Genomic DNA, 18,904 nt, shown 5'->3' with positions numbered 1-18,904 from the left:
CCAAGTCAGACATGCCTATATATTTTATGCCCTATTTTTTACAGTGAACATTACTAGGTGGGTTAAATAGAAAGCAAAATAGCCCAACATGCTGAAAATGGAAAAGCCGACAAGATTTGAAAAATGCCAAGTATGTGAAAATTTTCAATGAGAAACAAAAAGCTGTTAAAAGTTGGTAGTATTGTAAAATTTTAGATCCTTAAAAATATTTTTCACTTTCATAAAATACACAGTGGAGATTAGCCATTTGTGTTACACTTATATACCATTTATTCAATAAAGCAGTTTAAACATAACCTCAAAAAATTCCCAGTAATACTTCTAAGGTGGCAGAATTCTGTCCTGGTGAACAGCCAGGACAGATCTGCTCACGTGCACAGTGAATGTTTTTCAGCCCTGTGTTGTCTATGTTCTTCCAAAAATTATTTGGTTCCACAATATACGTAACAGCCTAGATGCCATCCAAGAGGATGTATTGAAAGGATCTTAAAAGAAATACTTTAAACCTATAGTCCCATGATCCAAGAATCTTCATGGTGATACTGGTTCCTTCAAAGAGAGGACTGTGCTTTCATTCAGGAAATGCTCATACGTGTTAAACTGAATTAGCTGGCTCAAGACTACGTACACGTCACTGTGACAGAAATGAAAAGTAAACTTCTAATTGGCCAGCTGTTTTACTATCTTAAGATTGCTTTACCTTCTCATATTGGTGAACCTAAAATGTCACCATTCTCATTCATGTATAACTCATGTATTACAGTGGAAGAATCTTTTAAAAGAATTAGTAGCGCTTCTCCATTATTACCCTCATATGTTCTTTGTTACTGCAATTGCTTAAGGCAGTAAAATATACTTTGTTCCTGGAAGGCTGAGCTAAAACAAACCAGATTAAAGTACGTATCTTATAGCTGGGGTAGGAGCTAGTTTTAATTTCCTCTTCTTCCAGTTTACACAGGACAATAGATTGGAGCCCTTTGGGCCCCTACTGAATCTCTAGCCCTCTAGGTAAAATGAGAAGCTAGATTATACTGCCTTGTCCTTCAAATGCACCAAAGATCCAAAAAGAAGCCCTGACCATAACTGCCATTTTCTATTTTCATTTTGGGAGCAATTAAGCCACATCAATCAGAAGAATTAAAACAAGAAAAAGCACACGCTTTCAATTCAACCAAAGATGTGTATATCGATGTCCTGATATGAAAACAGTCTTAAGATGTTACAATGTGGGGAAAAAAAGAGGCACAGAACAGTGTTAATCAGTATTCATTTGTATAAATTTAAAGTATATGTATACATGTTATTTCATTCATAGAAACTTCTGGGAAGATACATAAACTTACCATGGTCACCAATTTTAGGGGAGAGAGGGAAATTTAACTTTTCTTTCTCATGTAATTTTCTCTACTATTTGAATGTTCTAACTCTTGCATGTGTTAATGGATTACCGGGATGTTAAGACTATGCACCATTTTTGTTTGCTAAACTTTATTCTGCTCAGGGTAAAGAAGCCTAAATGCTACTTAATAACAGCACCAGGAAAACACTGATAGGTTTGACCATACTAAAATAAAAATTTTAAAATACATTAAAAACATAAAACTTACAAAGGATTGGCATCTACAATAAAGAAGTCTTAAAAATTACTCAGAAAAAAATGAATTGATCCAATAGAAAAATGGGCAAAGGATGTAAAGAGATACCTTACAAAAAAGGAAATACAGGGGCTCTCACCTGAGATGGCCCACACCTTGTCTGTGGATGAGCTACTCTCTAGATAAACCCTTTTCTTATCTATCACTTTGTCTCTCAGCGTGTTCTTTCTGCAAAAAGACATCAAGCATCTGAACTTCACCTGAAACTCACAATGTTGTTAACCGGCTATACCACAATGCAAAATAAAAAAATGTTTAATCAATTAAAAAAAGAAAAAAGAACCTGAGCTACATTAAGTCCTGAGACCTGGTGGGTGTGTGATCTCAACTAAATGACTGAAGTCAAGTCCCAGTCAGAGCTGCACGATTTCAGATATTTTTGCACAGCACAGGGAAATAAAGCCATTGTCTTGTAGTAACTTTTAATGGAATATAATCTAAGGTAGTCAGAGAAAGACAAATACCTTCTCATGCTTGACATATTTATTTCCTTCCAACCCCCCCTTTCCTGGATTTTCCTTTATGTGCCTTCTACGGAAACAGATCCATCCTCTACCTGGGTTTCTTCAGTTTGGCACCTCGACTCTTTATTCCCAAGCCTGGCAGGCAAGGAACAAGCAGAGAATCTTCAGGTTAGAGGGGAGGGGAGAAGAATGTTGTCAATACACTTAGATTTCTTTTTTCACTTTGACACACATAATCTTGTCTTTTCCGAGAGTTGATGAATAAAGGTACTGAAACCATTTATTTCAGATTGGGACTCGAACCTCAACCAAAACCCTGCTTGGGACTCGAACGGGACCTGAACCTACATAACTGGGACTCAAACCCAGTAAAACCCCACGGTACCTGGTTTCAGGTACCTAATAAAGCTCAGAAGAAAAAAAAAATGACCAAAAGAATGAAAGACTTCAGTAATTAAGGGAAATGCAAATTAAAGTCATTTCATACACAGGTGATTTATAAAAATTTCCAACCACTTTGAAGAGCAATTTGACAATTTCTAGTAAGGTTTAAAATGTCATCCTGTGATACGCATCCTATGTGACTGACACTGAGCACAATGTACAAGGATGTTCCACCAGTGTTGTTAGCAATACAGAAACAATTTGGGAAACAACTATATGCCATCTGTTGGAGACAGATAAGTGATGGTCGTTCACATAGCTGAATACTACTGCACAGTACTAAGTGAATGGGAGCATCATATACCGCAGGGATTAATCACACAGCAATGAGTGAAAAGGCTGCAGAGTAAGACAGCATCAGGTTTAAAACGTATGACAACACTGAAGACTGGAGAGCTTACAGATTGGTATAGTAAAAGGATGGCGACCTGGGTGACAGTGATCAACACCAGATTCTGGATGCTGACTATACCACAGGAGAGGAAAGGCAGTGTGGTCTGGAAGAGTAAAAATGTTAAGATTTGACAAAATAAGTGCTTTGGTTTGGATATTCAGTATGTAAGTGTTTTCCATATACTTGAAATAAGTTCACAGAGTGATCAACAGAAAACTACCTACTTCAAAGTAGTTTCAGTGATGAATTCTAGTGCTCTATATGGGCCAGATGCCATACTAGGAACTGGGAATCTAAGTTTGACCAATGCATGGTACCTGCCCTCAAGAAGATAATCTTCAACGTCCCTGGTGGTCCAGTGGTTAAGAATCCACCTGCCAATGCAGGGGACACAGGTTCTATCCCTGGTCCAGGAAGATTCCACATGCCATGGGGCAACTAAGCTCGTACACGCTATACAGCCTACGTGTTGCAACTCCTGAGCCCACGCACCCTCGAGCCTGTGCTCTGCAACAAGAGAAGCCACCACAATGAGAAGTCCCTGCACCACAACTAGAGAGAGCTGGTGCAGTAATGAAGACCCAGTGCAGCCAAAAAAAAAAAAAAAAAGGTAATCTCACCGAAGCAGATTTTGGTTGACTGGAAAAATCTGTTCTTTAATAATGGGTCTGAGATCCTTAAAAGTTACAAGAAAGTTACCAACGACTGTGAAGACAGCGGCATACACTCACCACTGCCTTGCCTCCTTCATCTTTCCTTTAAAGAATGAAGATAACAGAGCAATCATGAGAATGAATTCAGCATAAAACAGCTGACAACTCCCACACATATACAGGCATTCCTTTTATTACATTAGAAATATTCCTTAATGAGCTAGCAATCATTTATGTGAAGAAGAGACCAGAAAACAGATTTATGACAGTATTAGACTTATCCTTGATTAGATATGTAGGAATTTACACACAAAACATTATTGCTTAGAGCAGGTTAATGAAGATCTAAGAAGTTGTGAACTTGAAAGAGCTCCTTTCTGCTTGTGTGGCTGCTCCAAGACTTAGTTACAAGGATGGAAAAATTCTCCTCTTTTGAACTTAAAGCTTTACAACAGTTCGGATGCTGTAAGAGAAGAAAACAATAAATAAAGGTTCAGAATCATTTAACACCACTAAAACTTTTTTTTTTTTAATATTTCTCCCTCCATAAGCCCCAAATCATTACCACAGTCTATACTACACAGCTAAAGAGAAAGCTTACCTCTTTCCTGCATGCATCAGATCAAAGGCTTCATTAATTTGGTCAAAAGGCAGACTGTGAGTCACAAACTCATCAACTTTTATCTTTCTGGACATATATTCAGACACCAACTTTGGGACACTTTCTACACTCTTCCATCCTAAAGGAAATCATACATTTATTCATTACTTTTTCCAACAAATCTCTATATAGTAATGTTACTTAGTAGGTGACAAAGACATCATCTAAAAGAATGAATTTAAGAGGTATGAAAAACTTCAAAATCAACCTAGAGAGGAGGAAGAATTTAATACACATCTTTATAGTTAAAAAAGCAGATGCCTTTTGAGCACTTTTTCTGTGTTAAGATTTACTAAAATCTCATTAAATCTTAATAGAGATTTTAAAACTATACAGGACAGAACTCTAGAAATCTCAAAACAAGTTTATTTAAATCCACAAGAGTAAAATTTCTATAATCATGAAATTCAAGGAAGAAAAAAATTGATGTGATACATGACTATTTCTATGCTTTTAATTTCAACAATAAGGATAACATCTCAGAATAAAAAAACTGTGAGCCGAAAAGCAAAGTAGAAGATCTTTACTTACATGTTAAGATTTTAAACAAAGCCAGATCCTCCAATTTTTCACTTGTATTAAAAGAAGCTGTAAATGTACCAATAAGCTTTCACATTTTTTAAACTAGGGTTTCTTTGGACTATATTTCAAGCTTCCTTTGTGTGTGTGCTAAGTTGCTTCAGTTGTGTCCAGCTCTGTGAACCCATGGACTGCTGCCCACCAGGCTCCTCTGTTCATGGGGTTCTCCAGGCAAGAATACTGGAGTGGGTGGCCATTTCCTTCTCCAGGGAATCTTTCTGACCCCTTTCCAAATCTCCCTCCTTACATCCTCGACAGATGACCTTTTCATTACAAACTGATGCTTTCCACCCCCCCCCCCCCCATTTAAATCTCCTGGTAACTGAGACAACTACAGCCACCGCTATTCCCTACATCAAAACCTCTATTTACATTGTGAGTCATGTGTTAGCAACACCCACGGGCCCCAAGGCTCCAGCTTATTTCCCCACAAGCATGTGCTTGGGTGAGGCTTCAGTTAGAAGTGACTTCCAACCCCCCTGGCTCAGTCTCCCAGACATTTTTAGAACATTCTCAAATAGAGCTCTGGACCCTCAGCGGATGCCCCTGAGCTGCATGTGTGGCTCTACAAGTCTGTTCTAATACACTCAGGTGGGGCATACTAGTGTCTAGGACTCTGGAAAGAGGGTTTAGTCAGCTTGACATTTTCCTTGACAAACTGTGTAGTATAAAGAAGGAAAACTTTGGCCAAACCCCTCATTTTTCATACTTTCCCAATCTTCTGGCCTTGAAAAAAAATGTGGCATGATATGAGGCAAGGAATAAGACACTTTGTTAGACGCAGACTGTTTCATTTGAAAGTCATGCTATGTAATACTTTTTCCTTAGGAGAATGGTAAGGATATAAATATATTTTAAAAATCTATTAAAAACTTAAGATTTACTTCATTCACAATAGTTGGGATATATAAGCATGTTTTGATGTCTCTTCTCTTCCCCAGCTGAGCAACCCTAAGAAAGATAGAAACTGTTTCTTAGCACTCTCCTGGCAGTTGGCAACCCCAAGTAACCACATACTCTGAGGATCACTCAAGGGAAAAATGATCAGTTTGGCAGCTTTTCCATTTTGTTATAAGGCTCTGTCTAACTTAATGTTTTACTCAGACTGGTTACTGCTGAAATCAGCACTGTTTAGAGAGAAGCATGATCACATCCAGGGATCACTGCACTCTCTGGGAAAATGAGTAAAAAAATGCCATTAACTTATATAAGTCTATCAGATGACACAAGGTGGCTGGCCTGGCTTATCCTGTATCCAGCTTCTGACCTAGTCCCAGCTATTTCATTAATGGAATATTAGTTTTTTTTTTTTCAGTGTATAAAAAGTAGCCTTGTGTTTCAGAAGAAGCTGAGCACCTCCCTAGTCCCCAGGGTTAGTACTCATTGGGATTACAATTCTGCTGAAGAAAATAACAGAAGAAAATGTCCTCATCTATCAAATTACCTCCAAAGGCAGTGCCTTTCCACGTGCGGCCAGTGACTAGCTGGAACGGACGAGTGGCGATTTCTTCACCAGAGGCAGCTACTCCCACTACCACGCTGGTGCCCCAGCCTTTGTGGCAGGCCTCCAGCGCGGCTCTCTGCAGGCAAACCACAGAAGTCAGTGCATTTTGCTAAGAATGTCTACTTCCCCAGAAACTTCTGGGGGACAGAGTAGTGGTACAGAGTTTCTTTAGAAAAATGGCAACAAAATGATCAAAGTGTTTATTAAGTTGTTTAACTTTATTGAACAACTTCAACAGGTACTTTTAAAAGAATTTGCTAACTTGGCTAAATATTAACACAAATTGAAAGAATTTAAAGCTTTTATTTGTTGTTGACTTTAAAAAGTTAAGTCTTAGCACGAAATCCTAAAGACCATAATAAAAGCAGCAGCAGAGAAGTAACAGTAATAATCCTGCTGAGTGTCTACTCTGTCAAGTACATGCCTACAATACCTATGCCTGATTACTATCTGCATTTTACACTTGAGGAAACAGATTTAAAGAAGTTAAGTAGTTGTTCAAGGTTACTGAGTTACTATGTGGATATATATCTAATTCCAAAACCCATGTTCTCTCTAACTGCATCATTTTGCTTTTCATTTAATGAAATGCACTTTAAGATTTAACATAGACTGAAAGGTAAAGAAACATTTTCCTTCATCTTTCCCTTGTATAGTTCAGTAGTTATTTTCCCCTTATTTCAGCAACCATTCTTATCTGAGAATTTAAGACTTCTCCTTTGCAAAAAAACTCAATTTTTTATCTTAATAAAGGAAATTACATTTAAAAAGGCAGTTACACACACACACAAGCACACGGAATGAAACCAGGCATACTCACCATGACTTTCACATTACCAATACACTCAAAGGAATAGTCGACTCCCCCATCAGTCATTTCAATGAGCACTTCCTGGATCGGTTTACTGAAGTCCTGGGGGCTAATACACTCAGAGGCCCCAAACTCCTTGGCTCTCGTGAATTTGTCCTTATTGATGTCCACACCAATGATCCGGGTTGCACCGGCCACCTTACAGCCCATGATAACTGCCAGCCCAACTCCTCCCAGGCCAAAGATAGCACACGTAGAGCCGGGCTCCACCTGACATTAAAAACAGCCTATAAGGTCCTCATTCACAAGAATCAGCGAAATCATCAGGTTTCTTACAGGTTGGGCCAAATTCACTATTTCAGCAAAGCTTTGCCATATGAAGGGAGAAGGTGGAAGCTAAAACCCAGGCCAACACTTACCTTGGCAGCGTTCAAAGCAGCACCATAACCAGTTGAAATGCCACAACCCAGAAGGCATACTTTATCCAGAGGTGCTAAAGGATCAATTTTAGCAACAGAAATGTCAGCCACAACTGTGTATTCAGAAAACGTGCTGGTTCCCATGTAATGTAAAATTGTCTTTCCTTTACAAGTGAATCTGCTAGTGCCATCTGGCATTAATCCTTTTCCTTGAGTGACTCTAAAAAAAAAGAAATCAATGTTTTAAAATGATGACCAGTAAATAGTTAGAAGACTGTGCTAAGACCAAAACTCTAATTTCTAATGTATTTATTAATCAATTTACCACCTTTCACCAATGCCTGATTAGGAAAACTTTTAAAAGAATTATAATCTTACGAATCTTTTCCAATATTCAATATCCTTCCAGATTACCTGTCAAGAGTACTGAAATAATTTTAACAGGTACAACTTATGGATCACATGAAATGATTTAAAAATTCCACCATGTGACCCTATATGTGAGACAGCAAAAGAGACAAAGATGTAAAGAACAGTCTTTTGGACTCTGTGGGAGAAGGCGAGGGTGGGATGATTTGAGAGAGTAGCGTTGAAATGTGTATATTATCATGTGAAGTGGATTGCCAGTCCAGGTTCCATGCATGAGACAGCGTGCTCAGGGCTGGTGCAATGGGATAACCCTGGGGGGTCGGATGGGGAGGAAGGTGGGAGGGGGGTTCTGAATGGGGAACACATGTGCGCCTGTGGCTGATTCATGTCGATGTATGGCAAAAACCACTACAGTACTGTAAAGTAATTAGCCGCCAACTAATAAAAATAAGTGGGGGAAAAAAAAAAAAAGGTAGAGACATTACTTTGTCAACAAAGGTCCGTCTAGTCAAGGCTATGATTTTTCCAGTAATGATGTATGGATGTGAGAGTTGGACTATAAAGAAAGCTGAGCGCAGAAGAATTGATGCTTTTGAACTGTGGTGTTGGAGACTCTTGAGAGTCCCTTGGACTGCAAGGAGATCCAACCAATCCATCCTAAAGGAGATCAGTCCTGGGTGTTCACTGGAAGGACTGATGTTGAAGCTGAAACTCCAATCCTTTGGCCACCTGATGCAAACAGCTGACTCATTTGAAAAGACCCTGATGCTGGGAGGGATTGGGGGCAGGAGGAGAAGGGGATGACAGAGGATAAGGTGGTTGGATGGCATCACCGACTCAATGGACATGGGTTTGGGTGGACTCCGGGAGTTGGTGATGGACAGTGAGGCCTGGCGTGCTGTGGTTCATGGGGTCGCAAAGAGTCGGACACGATTAAGTGACTGAACTATATCAGCAGATAAAAGCAGATGTCCAAACTGGTTAATTCAGATTTCTTAGGAGGCCTATTTCAAAAGTGTAATAGTCCCCATAGATTCAAGTTATCTTCTCTCTTGCAATGGTTTCAAAATTATTTTTGATATTCTAAATGGTTGATGTCACATCTTCCTTAGGAATATGGGCCCTAAAGGCAGACACAGTCAATCAGTTCAGTCGCTCAGTTGCGTCCAACTCTTTGAGACCCCATGGACTGCAACACGCCAGGCCTCCCTGGCCATCAACAACTCCCGGAGATTACTCAAATTCATGTCCATTGAGTCGGTGATGCCATCCAACCACCTCACCCTCTGTTATCCCCTTCTTCTCCTGCTTTCAGTCCTTCCCAGCATCAGGGTCTTTTCAAATGAGTCAGTTCTTCACATCAGGTGGCCAAAATATTGTCGTTTCACCTTCAGCATCAGTCCTTCCAATGAATATTAGGATTGATTTCCTTTAGGATGGACTGGTTGGATCTTTTTGCAGTCCAAGGGACTCTCAAGAGTCTTCTTCAACACCACAGTTCAAAACCATCAATTCTTTGGTGCTCACCTTTCTTTAGTCCAACTCTCACATCCATACATCATTACTGGAAAAACCATAGCCTTGACTAGACGGACCTTTGTTGGCAAAGTAATATCTCTGCTTCTTAATGTTGTCTAGGTTGGTCATAACTTTTCTTCCAAGGAGTAAGCGTCTTTTAATTTCATGGCTGCAGTCACCATCTGCAGTGATTTTGGAGCCCAAAGAAATAAAGTCTCTCACTGTTTCCCCATCTATTTGCCATGAAGTGATGGGACCAGATGCCATGATCTTAGTTTTCTGAATGTTGAGCTTTAAGCCAACTTTTTCACTCTCCTCTTTCACTTTCATCAAAAGGCTCTTTAGTTCTTCTTCACTTTCTGCCATAAGAGTGGTGTCATCTGCATATCTGAGGTTACTGATATTTCTCCCAGCAATCTTGATTCCAGCTTGTGCTTCATCCAGCCCAGCGTTTCTCATGATGTACTCTGCATGTAAGTTAAACAAGCAGGGTGACAATATACAGCCTTGACGTACTCCTTTTCCTATTTGGAACCAGTATGTTGTTCCATGGCCAGTTCTAACTGTTGCTTCTTGACCTGCATACAGATTTCTCAAGAGGCAGGTCAGGCGGTCTCGTATTCCCATCTTTTAGAATTTTCCACAGTTTGTTGTGATCCACACAGTCAAAGGCTTTGGCATAGTCAATGAAGCAGAAGTAGATGTTTTTCTGGAACTCTCTTGCTTTTTTGATGATCCAGCGGATGTTGGCAATTTGATCTCTGGTTCCTCTGCCCTTTCTAAATCCAGCTTGAACATCTGGAAGTTCATGGTTCACATTCTGTTGAAGCCTGGCTTGGAGAATTTTGAGCATTACTTTACTAGTGTGTGAGATGAGTACAACTGTGCGATCGTTTGAGCATTCTTTGGCATTGCCTTTCTTTGGGATTGGTATGAAAACTGACCTTTTCCAGTCCTGTGGCCACTGCTGAGTTTTCCAAATTTGCTGGCATATTGAGTGCAGCACTTTCACAGCATCATCTTTTAGAATTTGAAACAGCTCAACTGGAATTCCATCATCTCCACTAGCTTTGTTCATAGTGATGCTTCCTAAGGCTCACTTGACTTTGTATTCCAGGATGTCTGGCTCTAGGTGAGTGATACATCATCATAATTATCTGAGTTGTGAAGATCTGTTTTGTATAGTTCTTCTGTGTATTCTTGCCACCTCTTCTTAATGTCTTCTGCTTCTATTAGGTCCATACCATTTCTGTCCTTTACTGAGCCCATCTTTGCATGAAATGTTTCCTTGATATCTCTAATTTTCTTGAAGAGATCTCTAGTCTTTCCCATTCTATTGTTTTCTTGTATTTCTTTGCACTAATCACTGAGGAAGGCTTTTTATTTCTTGTTATTTCTTCTTGCTATTCCTTGGAACTCTGCATTCAAATAGTGTGTATATATACTATATATATATGGTATATATATCTTTCCTTTTCTCCTTTGCTTTTTGCTTCTCTTCTATTCACAGCTATTTGTAAGGCCTCCTCAGACAACATTTTGCCTTTTTGCATTTCTTTTCCTTGGGGATGGTCTTGATCCCTGTCTCCTGTACAGTGTCACGCACCTATGTCTATAGTTTTTCAGGCACCCTATCAGATCTAATCCCTTGAATCTATTTCTCCCTTGCCCTGTATAATCATAAAGGGATTTGATTTAGGTCATATCTGAATGGTCTAGTGGTTTTCCGTAGTTTCTTCAATTTAAGCCTGAATTTGGCAATAAGGAGTTCATGGTCTGTGCCACGGTTAGCTCCCAATCTTGTTTTTGCTGTTTCATCCTGTACTCCAAGGCCAAACTTGCCTGTTACTCCAGGTATTTCTTGATTCCCTACTTTTGCATTCCAGTCCCCTATAATGAACAGGACATCTTTGTTTGGTGTTAGTTCAAGAGGGTCACACACACTTGTGTTCAAATCCCATGTGGCCCTTGTCAAGTGAGTTAACTTCTGTGCCTTCATTTCATCATTAGAAAATCAGAGAAACCATCTTTCTTAGAGATTGGTAAAATCAAATGAGAGGTTATATAAGCATTAGCATTGTGCCTGGCACACAGTGCTTAATAACTATGTTACTTTTAATAAAAATGAACACTAGAACTTGATGTACACTCTTGCACAAACCCTTTGGAATATATATGAATAAATAAAATATATATAGATGGAGAAAAAGTCAACTGTCTGTGGATTCAAGAACATTTCCTTTGAGAGAAACAGAAATACGACCAGAAACAAACAGGTGACAAAGCTCTACCCAATAACCTTTATGTCTTTATGAGAGCAAGTTAAATTTGCTTAGCTCTCAATGTCAGAAACTGCTCTGCTCTCAGAAGATGCTCATGAACAAAAGGTGATATGGGATATATTCTAAGCTTTGAAAGAACTTGTCCTTCTAAAAGCTTACAGCCACAAAAAAGCCTATAACCATTACTCTACTTGGTATTTCAGAAGTCTTTCAGATAGTGTTTGGAATTCCCTTTTAAAATGACTATATTTTTATTGTTTTGATTCTAGTTTTGTAACTGTGTTTATGTGATAAAATAAATGCAATTTTGTTTTCCAAAAAAAGAAACTAATTTTGTCAATGGCTTTAGAAAACAATGCAAAAACAAACAGATCTCCCAAATACTGCTGGGTGGGAGTATATCCCATGACTCAGCAACTTCAATCTTAGGGAAATACCCAAGAGGAAGTTGCATAAATGTCCATCAAGATATCCATCAAGAGACACAAATGGATGCTCCAAGTGGTACTAACCATAGCAGGGTCAAACTGGGGAGCAATGTAAATTGTCCATGAACAGGAGAAAGGGTAAACAGAGATATTTAGAATGAAACAAAAGAGAATCAGAGGAATACAGTAGCGTGGCCACAACAGAGATTATGAATGAAAGAAACCAGGCAAAGAGCACATACGGCATAATTCTGTTTATATGAATTTTTACAGTGAAAAATAACAATAGTGGTTACATTTGAGGGAGGTAGGTGTTGACTTGTAAGGGACTTGAAGAACTTTGTGGGCAGCTGGAAGGGTTTTTTATCTTGATCTCAGTGAAAGTTGTAACTATTAGGTGTGTATAGGCATAAAAATTCATGGAGCTGTACACTTAGTATTTGTACACTTTAATTACTTCATTATATGTATGTTCTACTTCAGTGACAAAAAAGGAGCAAAAGGGGGGAAATAGACACAAGATCTTAAATGCCTCAAAGAAGTTCTTTAAGTGTGTTACCTTGCTACAATAAAATAACCACCTTTTCTTTGTCAAAGGGTTATGTTATCTCTTGGAGTCTTCCCAAAACCTTATGAGCTAAGTTTTATTACTTTGGTTTCATGGACAATAAAATGGCTCATAAAAATGCCTTCATTCAATTTCATAACCATGTCCCTCCTTACTACCCATTTTGGCAAATTTAGCCTAGTTTTATGGAAAGAGAATGGGTTCAGAAAATTGTTTTCTCTCTCCTAACAGCAGATGATGCTGAGCACACCACTTAACTTCCAAGTCTAAATTTTCTCATCTATGAAAATACAGTGATACCAGTGATAATGTCAGGTTGCCATAAAGACAGAATGAAATAATGCACATAGAATGCTCTGTATAAATTGCCACATAATTACTTATCATGATTAATATTACCTCTTATTTTAAGTATAAAATAAAAAAAATACTAACCTTATCTTCTGGCAAAGGTTTGTTTTAGGATTCAGACAAAATTTGCATTCTCCACACTGGGGGATGTAAAGTGGGATGACAGTATCACCTAGAAAACAAACGCAAGGACACTATCCTGAATTGGTAGCACCTGATTCTAAACAAATACCTCAGCCCCTACAAATTCCCATTCTTGTCAACTCACACAGCTTTGCAGGTTAACAACTTTAAGCTCTAAAACTTTACCTACATAACATCATTCAGACACTGCCTGACTGTGCAGGGAAAAAAAAAAAACAAGCTTCAAATTTTTATCCAAATGAAACTTTTAAAACAGTAAGTGGAGAACAAGGAGGTCATGTGCTTCATTAAATTGACTTGATGCATCTTTAAAAATTCTTGCTTAATTGGGTAAAAACCATGTCAGATAAGTGGCAGTCTCATAGTCAGAAAGGAAAAAGCTCTCAAATATTTGTGTTTTCCAGATGAGGAATAAAATCAGTCTTGACAACTTACTTAGGTGGTAACTTATTCACAAATAAACAATGTATAGTTTATTAGAAATATAATTTCCTACAAAAATAAGTCAAAACTGTAAAACAAGTGGTTCAAATACCCTCCTTACCTGCCTTCAGCTTTGTAACTCCTTCACCAACACTCTCCACAATTCCAGCACCTTCATGTCCCAAGATCACTGGATAATTCCCTTCAGGATCAGCCCCACTCAGTGTATAGGCATCAGTGTGGCAGACTGCAGTGGCAATAATCTAACAGGATATTAAATAGCGTCTAAGTGTATGCACATGCAATTCAGAGTGACACATAGGTCAAAGGAGAGACATTTTTACTTAACAGCATATTTTATTGATTAGAAGGTACATTTCTTTCATATAACCTCTCTAAAATCAGCATGTGCTCATCACCGATGGCATCTTAACAACTGGAATTGGCAGCATTTTCTTAGTGGTACATAAACATATAGGCAATGAAACATAGTGTATCTATTCTTTTCAACACATGTTAGCAGGAGAAGGTAAACCAGGGCATGTTATGGGCATGGTGCTTTCTGCGGGTGTGGAGAGGAACACCACCTGTGTGCAAAAGCAGGTAGAGCCCATCTCACTGCTGGCCTCCTCCTGACTGTTGGGGAATGAGATTTCTAAAAAAGACATATGCCAGCTTGCTTGGTCTGTGGCAAAACTCAAGAGCCTTTATTGAAATCAACTCCCTCTTTAGCAGCCATACAGAATTTCTGCTCAAATAAGCCCTTTATCCCAATTTTTCTGACTTTCAAGTATCTCTTTTCTTTTCAAACTGCCAAAAGCACAGAAAGGAAAAGTCTTGAGAGTGTCCATTTTTCTGCTTCTCACATTTAAACCCGATTACAATGTAACATTCTTAGCTGTTTGTTAGCAGTTTCCCAGGGAAGACCAGTAGCCTTGTATAGTTCATATTAGCACATTCAGGATCAACTTTTTCTTTAGTAGCAAAATCACCATCAGGTTGATTTCTATAAAGATTTCAGATTCCTGGGCCTGGGTTAAAAGAATCTGAAAAAGTTATTTGGCCCTGGCTTCTCGACTTGTTAAATGTGATCCCTGGAAGCATGAGAACTGGAGGTGGGATGGGGGAAGGATACTCCAATTCACAGCAAAAAATGGCTATTTTTTTTCTAGAAGGTTCATTTTACTCAATGGTCATTACTTTAAAGCACTGATTTTACATCACAAGTACAGAGTAGAATGCCAGAGTATCCAGTTGGCTGCCTTGTGCAATATGCTTCTCTCCAGGGGTAACTTCACTTTCTCTGACACAGCAGAGATTAAGAGATGCTGGAATAATGAATCCCCTGAACCTTGGACTTGTCTGCAAAGGTCAGCACATTTTAAAGCTCTCTAAGCAAGCCTGCTTCACTTGCTTGTTGATCCAGTCAGTTAGGAACCTGTTCCCAAATCTTATTTGAAGTTCCTTCCAATAATCCAAAGAATCTTAAAGAGTACATCTTAAGTTACGGGATCAGCAGAAAGGGGAACATCCTATAAAGTCACCCTAAACCCAGGCTACAGAAGATCAATTGCACTGATCCATTGATCCATGGAGGCTGTTCAGTGCAACACCAAAGCTAAAAAGAGAAGAGGAGCACTGCAGAGGTGAGAGGGATGGACCGAGCTGGGATTCCAAGGCTGGATGACTCTCAGGCCCTTCTCCTTGACACTGTCCTTGGGGAGTTCTCCTCTGAAGACCTCAGAGGACTCAGCTACCCAGAGACCTAATTGTACGCCTTCTCTTCCAGTGCCTTAGATGTTTCATTACCTTAATTCGAACTTCATGAGCCTTTGGGGGTGCCACCTCTACCTCCTCTATAGAGAGAGGCTTCCCAGCCTCCCAGGCAACTGCAGCCTTGCACTTGATAACCTGCAACGGGAAAACAGAGCAAGATGTTTATCCTCCTAACTAACCACAGCTACTTAATTCAGATGATGATGAACACTAATCTTAGAAAGTATATCACAGATTCACAATGACACAACTCCAAGTGATATCGAGAATTGCCTGGCATGTGTTTATACTTTATATAAATAGTACTCATTAAAAAACTTTCATTGAGATGACCACATGTGGAAGTTTCATTCGGGAATTCCCTGGTAGTCCAGTGATTAGGACTCAGCACTTTCACTGCTGGGGCCTGGGTTCCTGGTGGTGGGGGCGAGGGAGGGGAAAACTCAGATCCCTGCAAGCTGCATGATCAAAAAAAAGTTTCATTCATCAAATATTTAATGACCCTCTATAACGCATAAGCAGGAGAAGGTTAAGAATACAGTTCCAAGAGAATCTGATTCAGCAGTCTGGTATAGGGCCCAAGGGCGCTGAATGCTTAAGATGTGCCCTATGAAATTTTTTTGCTCAGGCTGGTGTAAGTAACACTGGTTTACCGTAAAACTGCACAGTGGGAAGTGGTAAAAGGAAGAGAATCAGAATGGGGAATCTAAAAAAAACCCTGCATCTATCCCTTTCAATTGTGCTATGCAATGCAATAGCCACCTGTCACATGTGGCTCTTGAGCACCTGAAAAACGGCCAGTTTGAACCGAGATAAGCTGTACCTGTAAAATAATCCCAGGTTTTGAAGAGTCACCATTAAAAAAATACTGATTACATGTTGAGATGGTATTTTGAATATACTGGGTTAAATTTTAATCCAACTTATTGCCATTTTAATGTGGCTAATAGAAAAATTCAAATTATATACATGACTCATATTGTATTTCTATAGTATAGTGCACTTTAGAGATTACAGTTGGTATACTTCTCCTTTACCAGAGAACCAAGTATAATGAGGAAGGTTTTGATTAGCTCACAGAATGATTATGAAACATGTTTATGGAATAAAGGTCGTGCTGAGTTTATAGTAGACTTGAAAGCCAATAATTACAAAATGTGTGATTTAAAGGTAGAGGCACAAAGTGCTACAGAATGCAAAATGTGGAGAAAGTGTAACAGTGTAACTTTGGTTGGTGGGTTTGGGGAAGTGTCACTTTTAACTGGGATGAAAGATGAGGAATAGTGACATAAAGATAAAATATCTACATATAGAATGATTGTGAGCTGTGGATATGAAAATGAAGCCCCTGATACAGTCCCTGACAAGGTGCAGCTTTGCAGAAATAAGTTAGTAGCCATTAGCAGCAAGAGAACAAAGAGTGGAGGAAAAGAAGAGCTGAACTATGCAGGAGGATGAGAGGCTTGCATAAACTTATGAGGCTGGAAATAATCACTTTTAAAATTAAAATGTAGATATTAAATGCTGATAAAAATTTATACGCGGCATTAGAAACTTTTTTCACCTCAATGTACCATAAATCCCAAACTCCAAAGGTAAAATTCAAAATACTAACAATGAAATCACATATTCTAGAGATCTGAAGCGACAAGAATAAATAATTCATTCATAATCTAAGCTTTAAATCCCTCCTCCCCCCTTTTAAAGCACATCTGAAAGTTTAACGTTTTCCTTTCAATAACAATTCTAAACAAAACAAAGCCTCACTCTAAATCCGCAGGCGACTGCCCTGCTTCAACCTCTCAACTATCACAGGAAAAACAGCTGCCAACTTGTTAAATCTTAAAGATCGTTTAGATTTTATCATTTCTATTCAAGTTCAAATCTTTCAAGAACATTTCTTAACTTTGTAAAGCATTAAAACAAACAGTGACGTTAGATTAATCCTGTTACACGCATATTTCTGCCTTTACTGGCTAATGTGTATTTCAGGAACTTTTAACAGCCTGTTGCACAGGGTGCAACCCCGGCACTATCCTTAGTGTGACCACTAATCGCGACTAACCTGTAACTCTCAAGATTTTTATCTAAAATGGGGTACTATCTTGCATAGGTGTTACAAAAGGATTAAAGTAGGGTGTGTATAAAGGTCTGGTGCCCAGGTGCTCCAAAACGTTACGGAGCCTTCCAAAAGTACAGTCCTAGGAGGCAGAGTAATAGTTCAATTAGGAACTACTATGGTGAACACAACCTAGGGGTTAGGAGCACGGGCTCCGGCTGCAGCTTTGCTACCTGTAAGTATAATCCACAGCAAGTGATGTACCTTTCCGTACGCAAAGCGCGGGGACTCTTAAACCACCTCCCAAATACCAGGATACCGATCCCACCCCGCCCCCACTCTTGGGTTCTCCCCACCCCCATCCCGCTTCGGCTGCCCCCGAAGCAGCAGAACCCGCCCACGAAAGGAGCCGAAACAAAGTTTCCTCCCTCCCTCCCCGCTGAGCAGCTAGCTCTCCAAGGCCGCGTTTCAGCTCCACCAGCCAGAGTCAGACTCCGGGCCAGGCCCCGCGCGCCCCCCACTCCCCTCAAGCCAGCGGCCAGATTCAGCTCCATGCTTTCCCTCCCTCCCTTCCTTCCTAGGACTCAGCCTGCGTAACAGCTGATTATACCTGGTTCGCCATTCCCTCAGACTGCAGTCAACGTGAAGCAGACGCCTGGAAACAGCCCTGCAGGGTCGCGGATGTGGGCGGGGCATGCGTCCGCCTGCGCCGGGGCGAGCGTGGAGGCGGGGGTTGCGGGGGCTGGAACGTGGCGGGTGGGGCTTGAGGCCTGGCAAGGCCGGAGCGCTAGTTGATACCAGGTGGTCTCGCGAGAAGTTGGGTTTCCAGTAGGCTGGAAAGCGGCGGCGGACGCTCAGTGAGCAACGTAAAACAATCTGTAAAATATGTCAGATGAGGGTTTCCCCGTGTAACTGTAGCCCAGGCAGCGTAGATAAAGCTTATAAAGGAGAGATGTGGAGGCGAGGAACCAGGTATTTCACTGGAAGTACGTGAGAAACCGTAAGAGGACTGCACCTTCTACACACCTTGAGGGCACGTCTTGAAAGGGCTCAAAATGAGTGAGATACAGCTCTGCAGGAGTCTCCATCACAGAGCTTTGAGAAGGATAAAGGACACCCCCCAAACGGGGGCTTATTGGGAAAAGTCCTAGTGTCAACTTGGAAAAAAAAAAAAATAGCACAAAGGAAGACCTGTGAGTTGAGTTTCTTCAGTGCCTTACTGAGGACTGTGGCCTAGAGACAGCCTCTCAGATATCCCTGAAGAGCTATTCTGAAAAGGTGGGGCAAGTCTAGTATACATGTGATTTTGGGGTGCGGAGTTGAAATCAAGTACATCTCCTGGAGGATTATTGCTAGTCCTGAGGAACAGATATCTAAATGAGTTTTGTGTTTTTTCTAAATA

At 39.9% G+C, this 18,904-nt stretch overlaps 2 protein-coding genes across 3 annotated transcripts in view; one reads left to right on the top strand and one right to left on the bottom strand.

Moving 5' to 3' along the window:
* Positions 1 to 3,787: 3,787 nt before the first annotated feature.
* On the bottom strand, positions 3,788 to 18,246 carry LOC136147838 (alcohol dehydrogenase class-3). The gene is made up of 9 exons (XM_065907170.1): positions 18,113 to 18,246; positions 15,477 to 15,578; positions 13,789 to 13,930; positions 13,185 to 13,272; positions 7,585 to 7,804; positions 7,175 to 7,435; positions 6,295 to 6,430; positions 4,212 to 4,350; positions 3,788 to 4,073 (listed from the first exon to the last, which is right to left on the bottom strand). Exons 1-9 carry the CDS (start codon positions 18,122 to 18,124, stop codon positions 4,049 to 4,051), a joined length of 1,125 nt encoding a protein of 374 aa, XP_065763242.1. The 5' UTR covers positions 18,125 to 18,246; the 3' UTR covers positions 3,788 to 4,048.
* A 90-nt stretch (positions 18,247 to 18,336) lies between these two features.
* The window catches only part of LOC136147908 (alcohol dehydrogenase 1-like), a 195,885-nt gene continuing 195,317 nt past the window's right edge, over positions 18,337 to 18,904 (top strand). For both annotated transcript variants that reach the window (XR_010659408.1, XR_010659409.1), the window contains exon 1: positions 18,337 to 18,780. The gene's annotated coding sequence lies outside the window, so the exon portion shown is untranslated. The remainder of the gene's footprint in view (positions 18,781 to 18,904) is intronic.

Source organism: Muntiacus reevesi, chromosome 16 (assembly GCF_963930625.1).
Source record: "Muntiacus reevesi chromosome 16, mMunRee1.1, whole genome shotgun sequence".
Taxonomy (NCBI): Eukaryota; Metazoa; Chordata; class Mammalia; order Artiodactyla; family Cervidae; genus Muntiacus; species Muntiacus reevesi.
The sequence above is the reverse complement of the archived record's forward strand: the minus strand, read 5'-3'. Positions and strand labels throughout refer to the sequence as shown.

Coding starts and splice junctions, on each gene's coding strand:
- LOC136147838 (XM_065907170.1), bottom strand. Junction 4,351..6,294: donor GAAAGGCACTGCCTTTGGAG/GTAATTTGATAG, acceptor GATTTCCTTTAG/GATGGAAGAGTGTAGAAAGT. Junction 4,074..4,211: donor CTGATGCATGCAGGAAAGAG/GTAAGCTTTCTC, acceptor CTTCTCTTACAG/CATCCGAACTGTTGTAAAGC.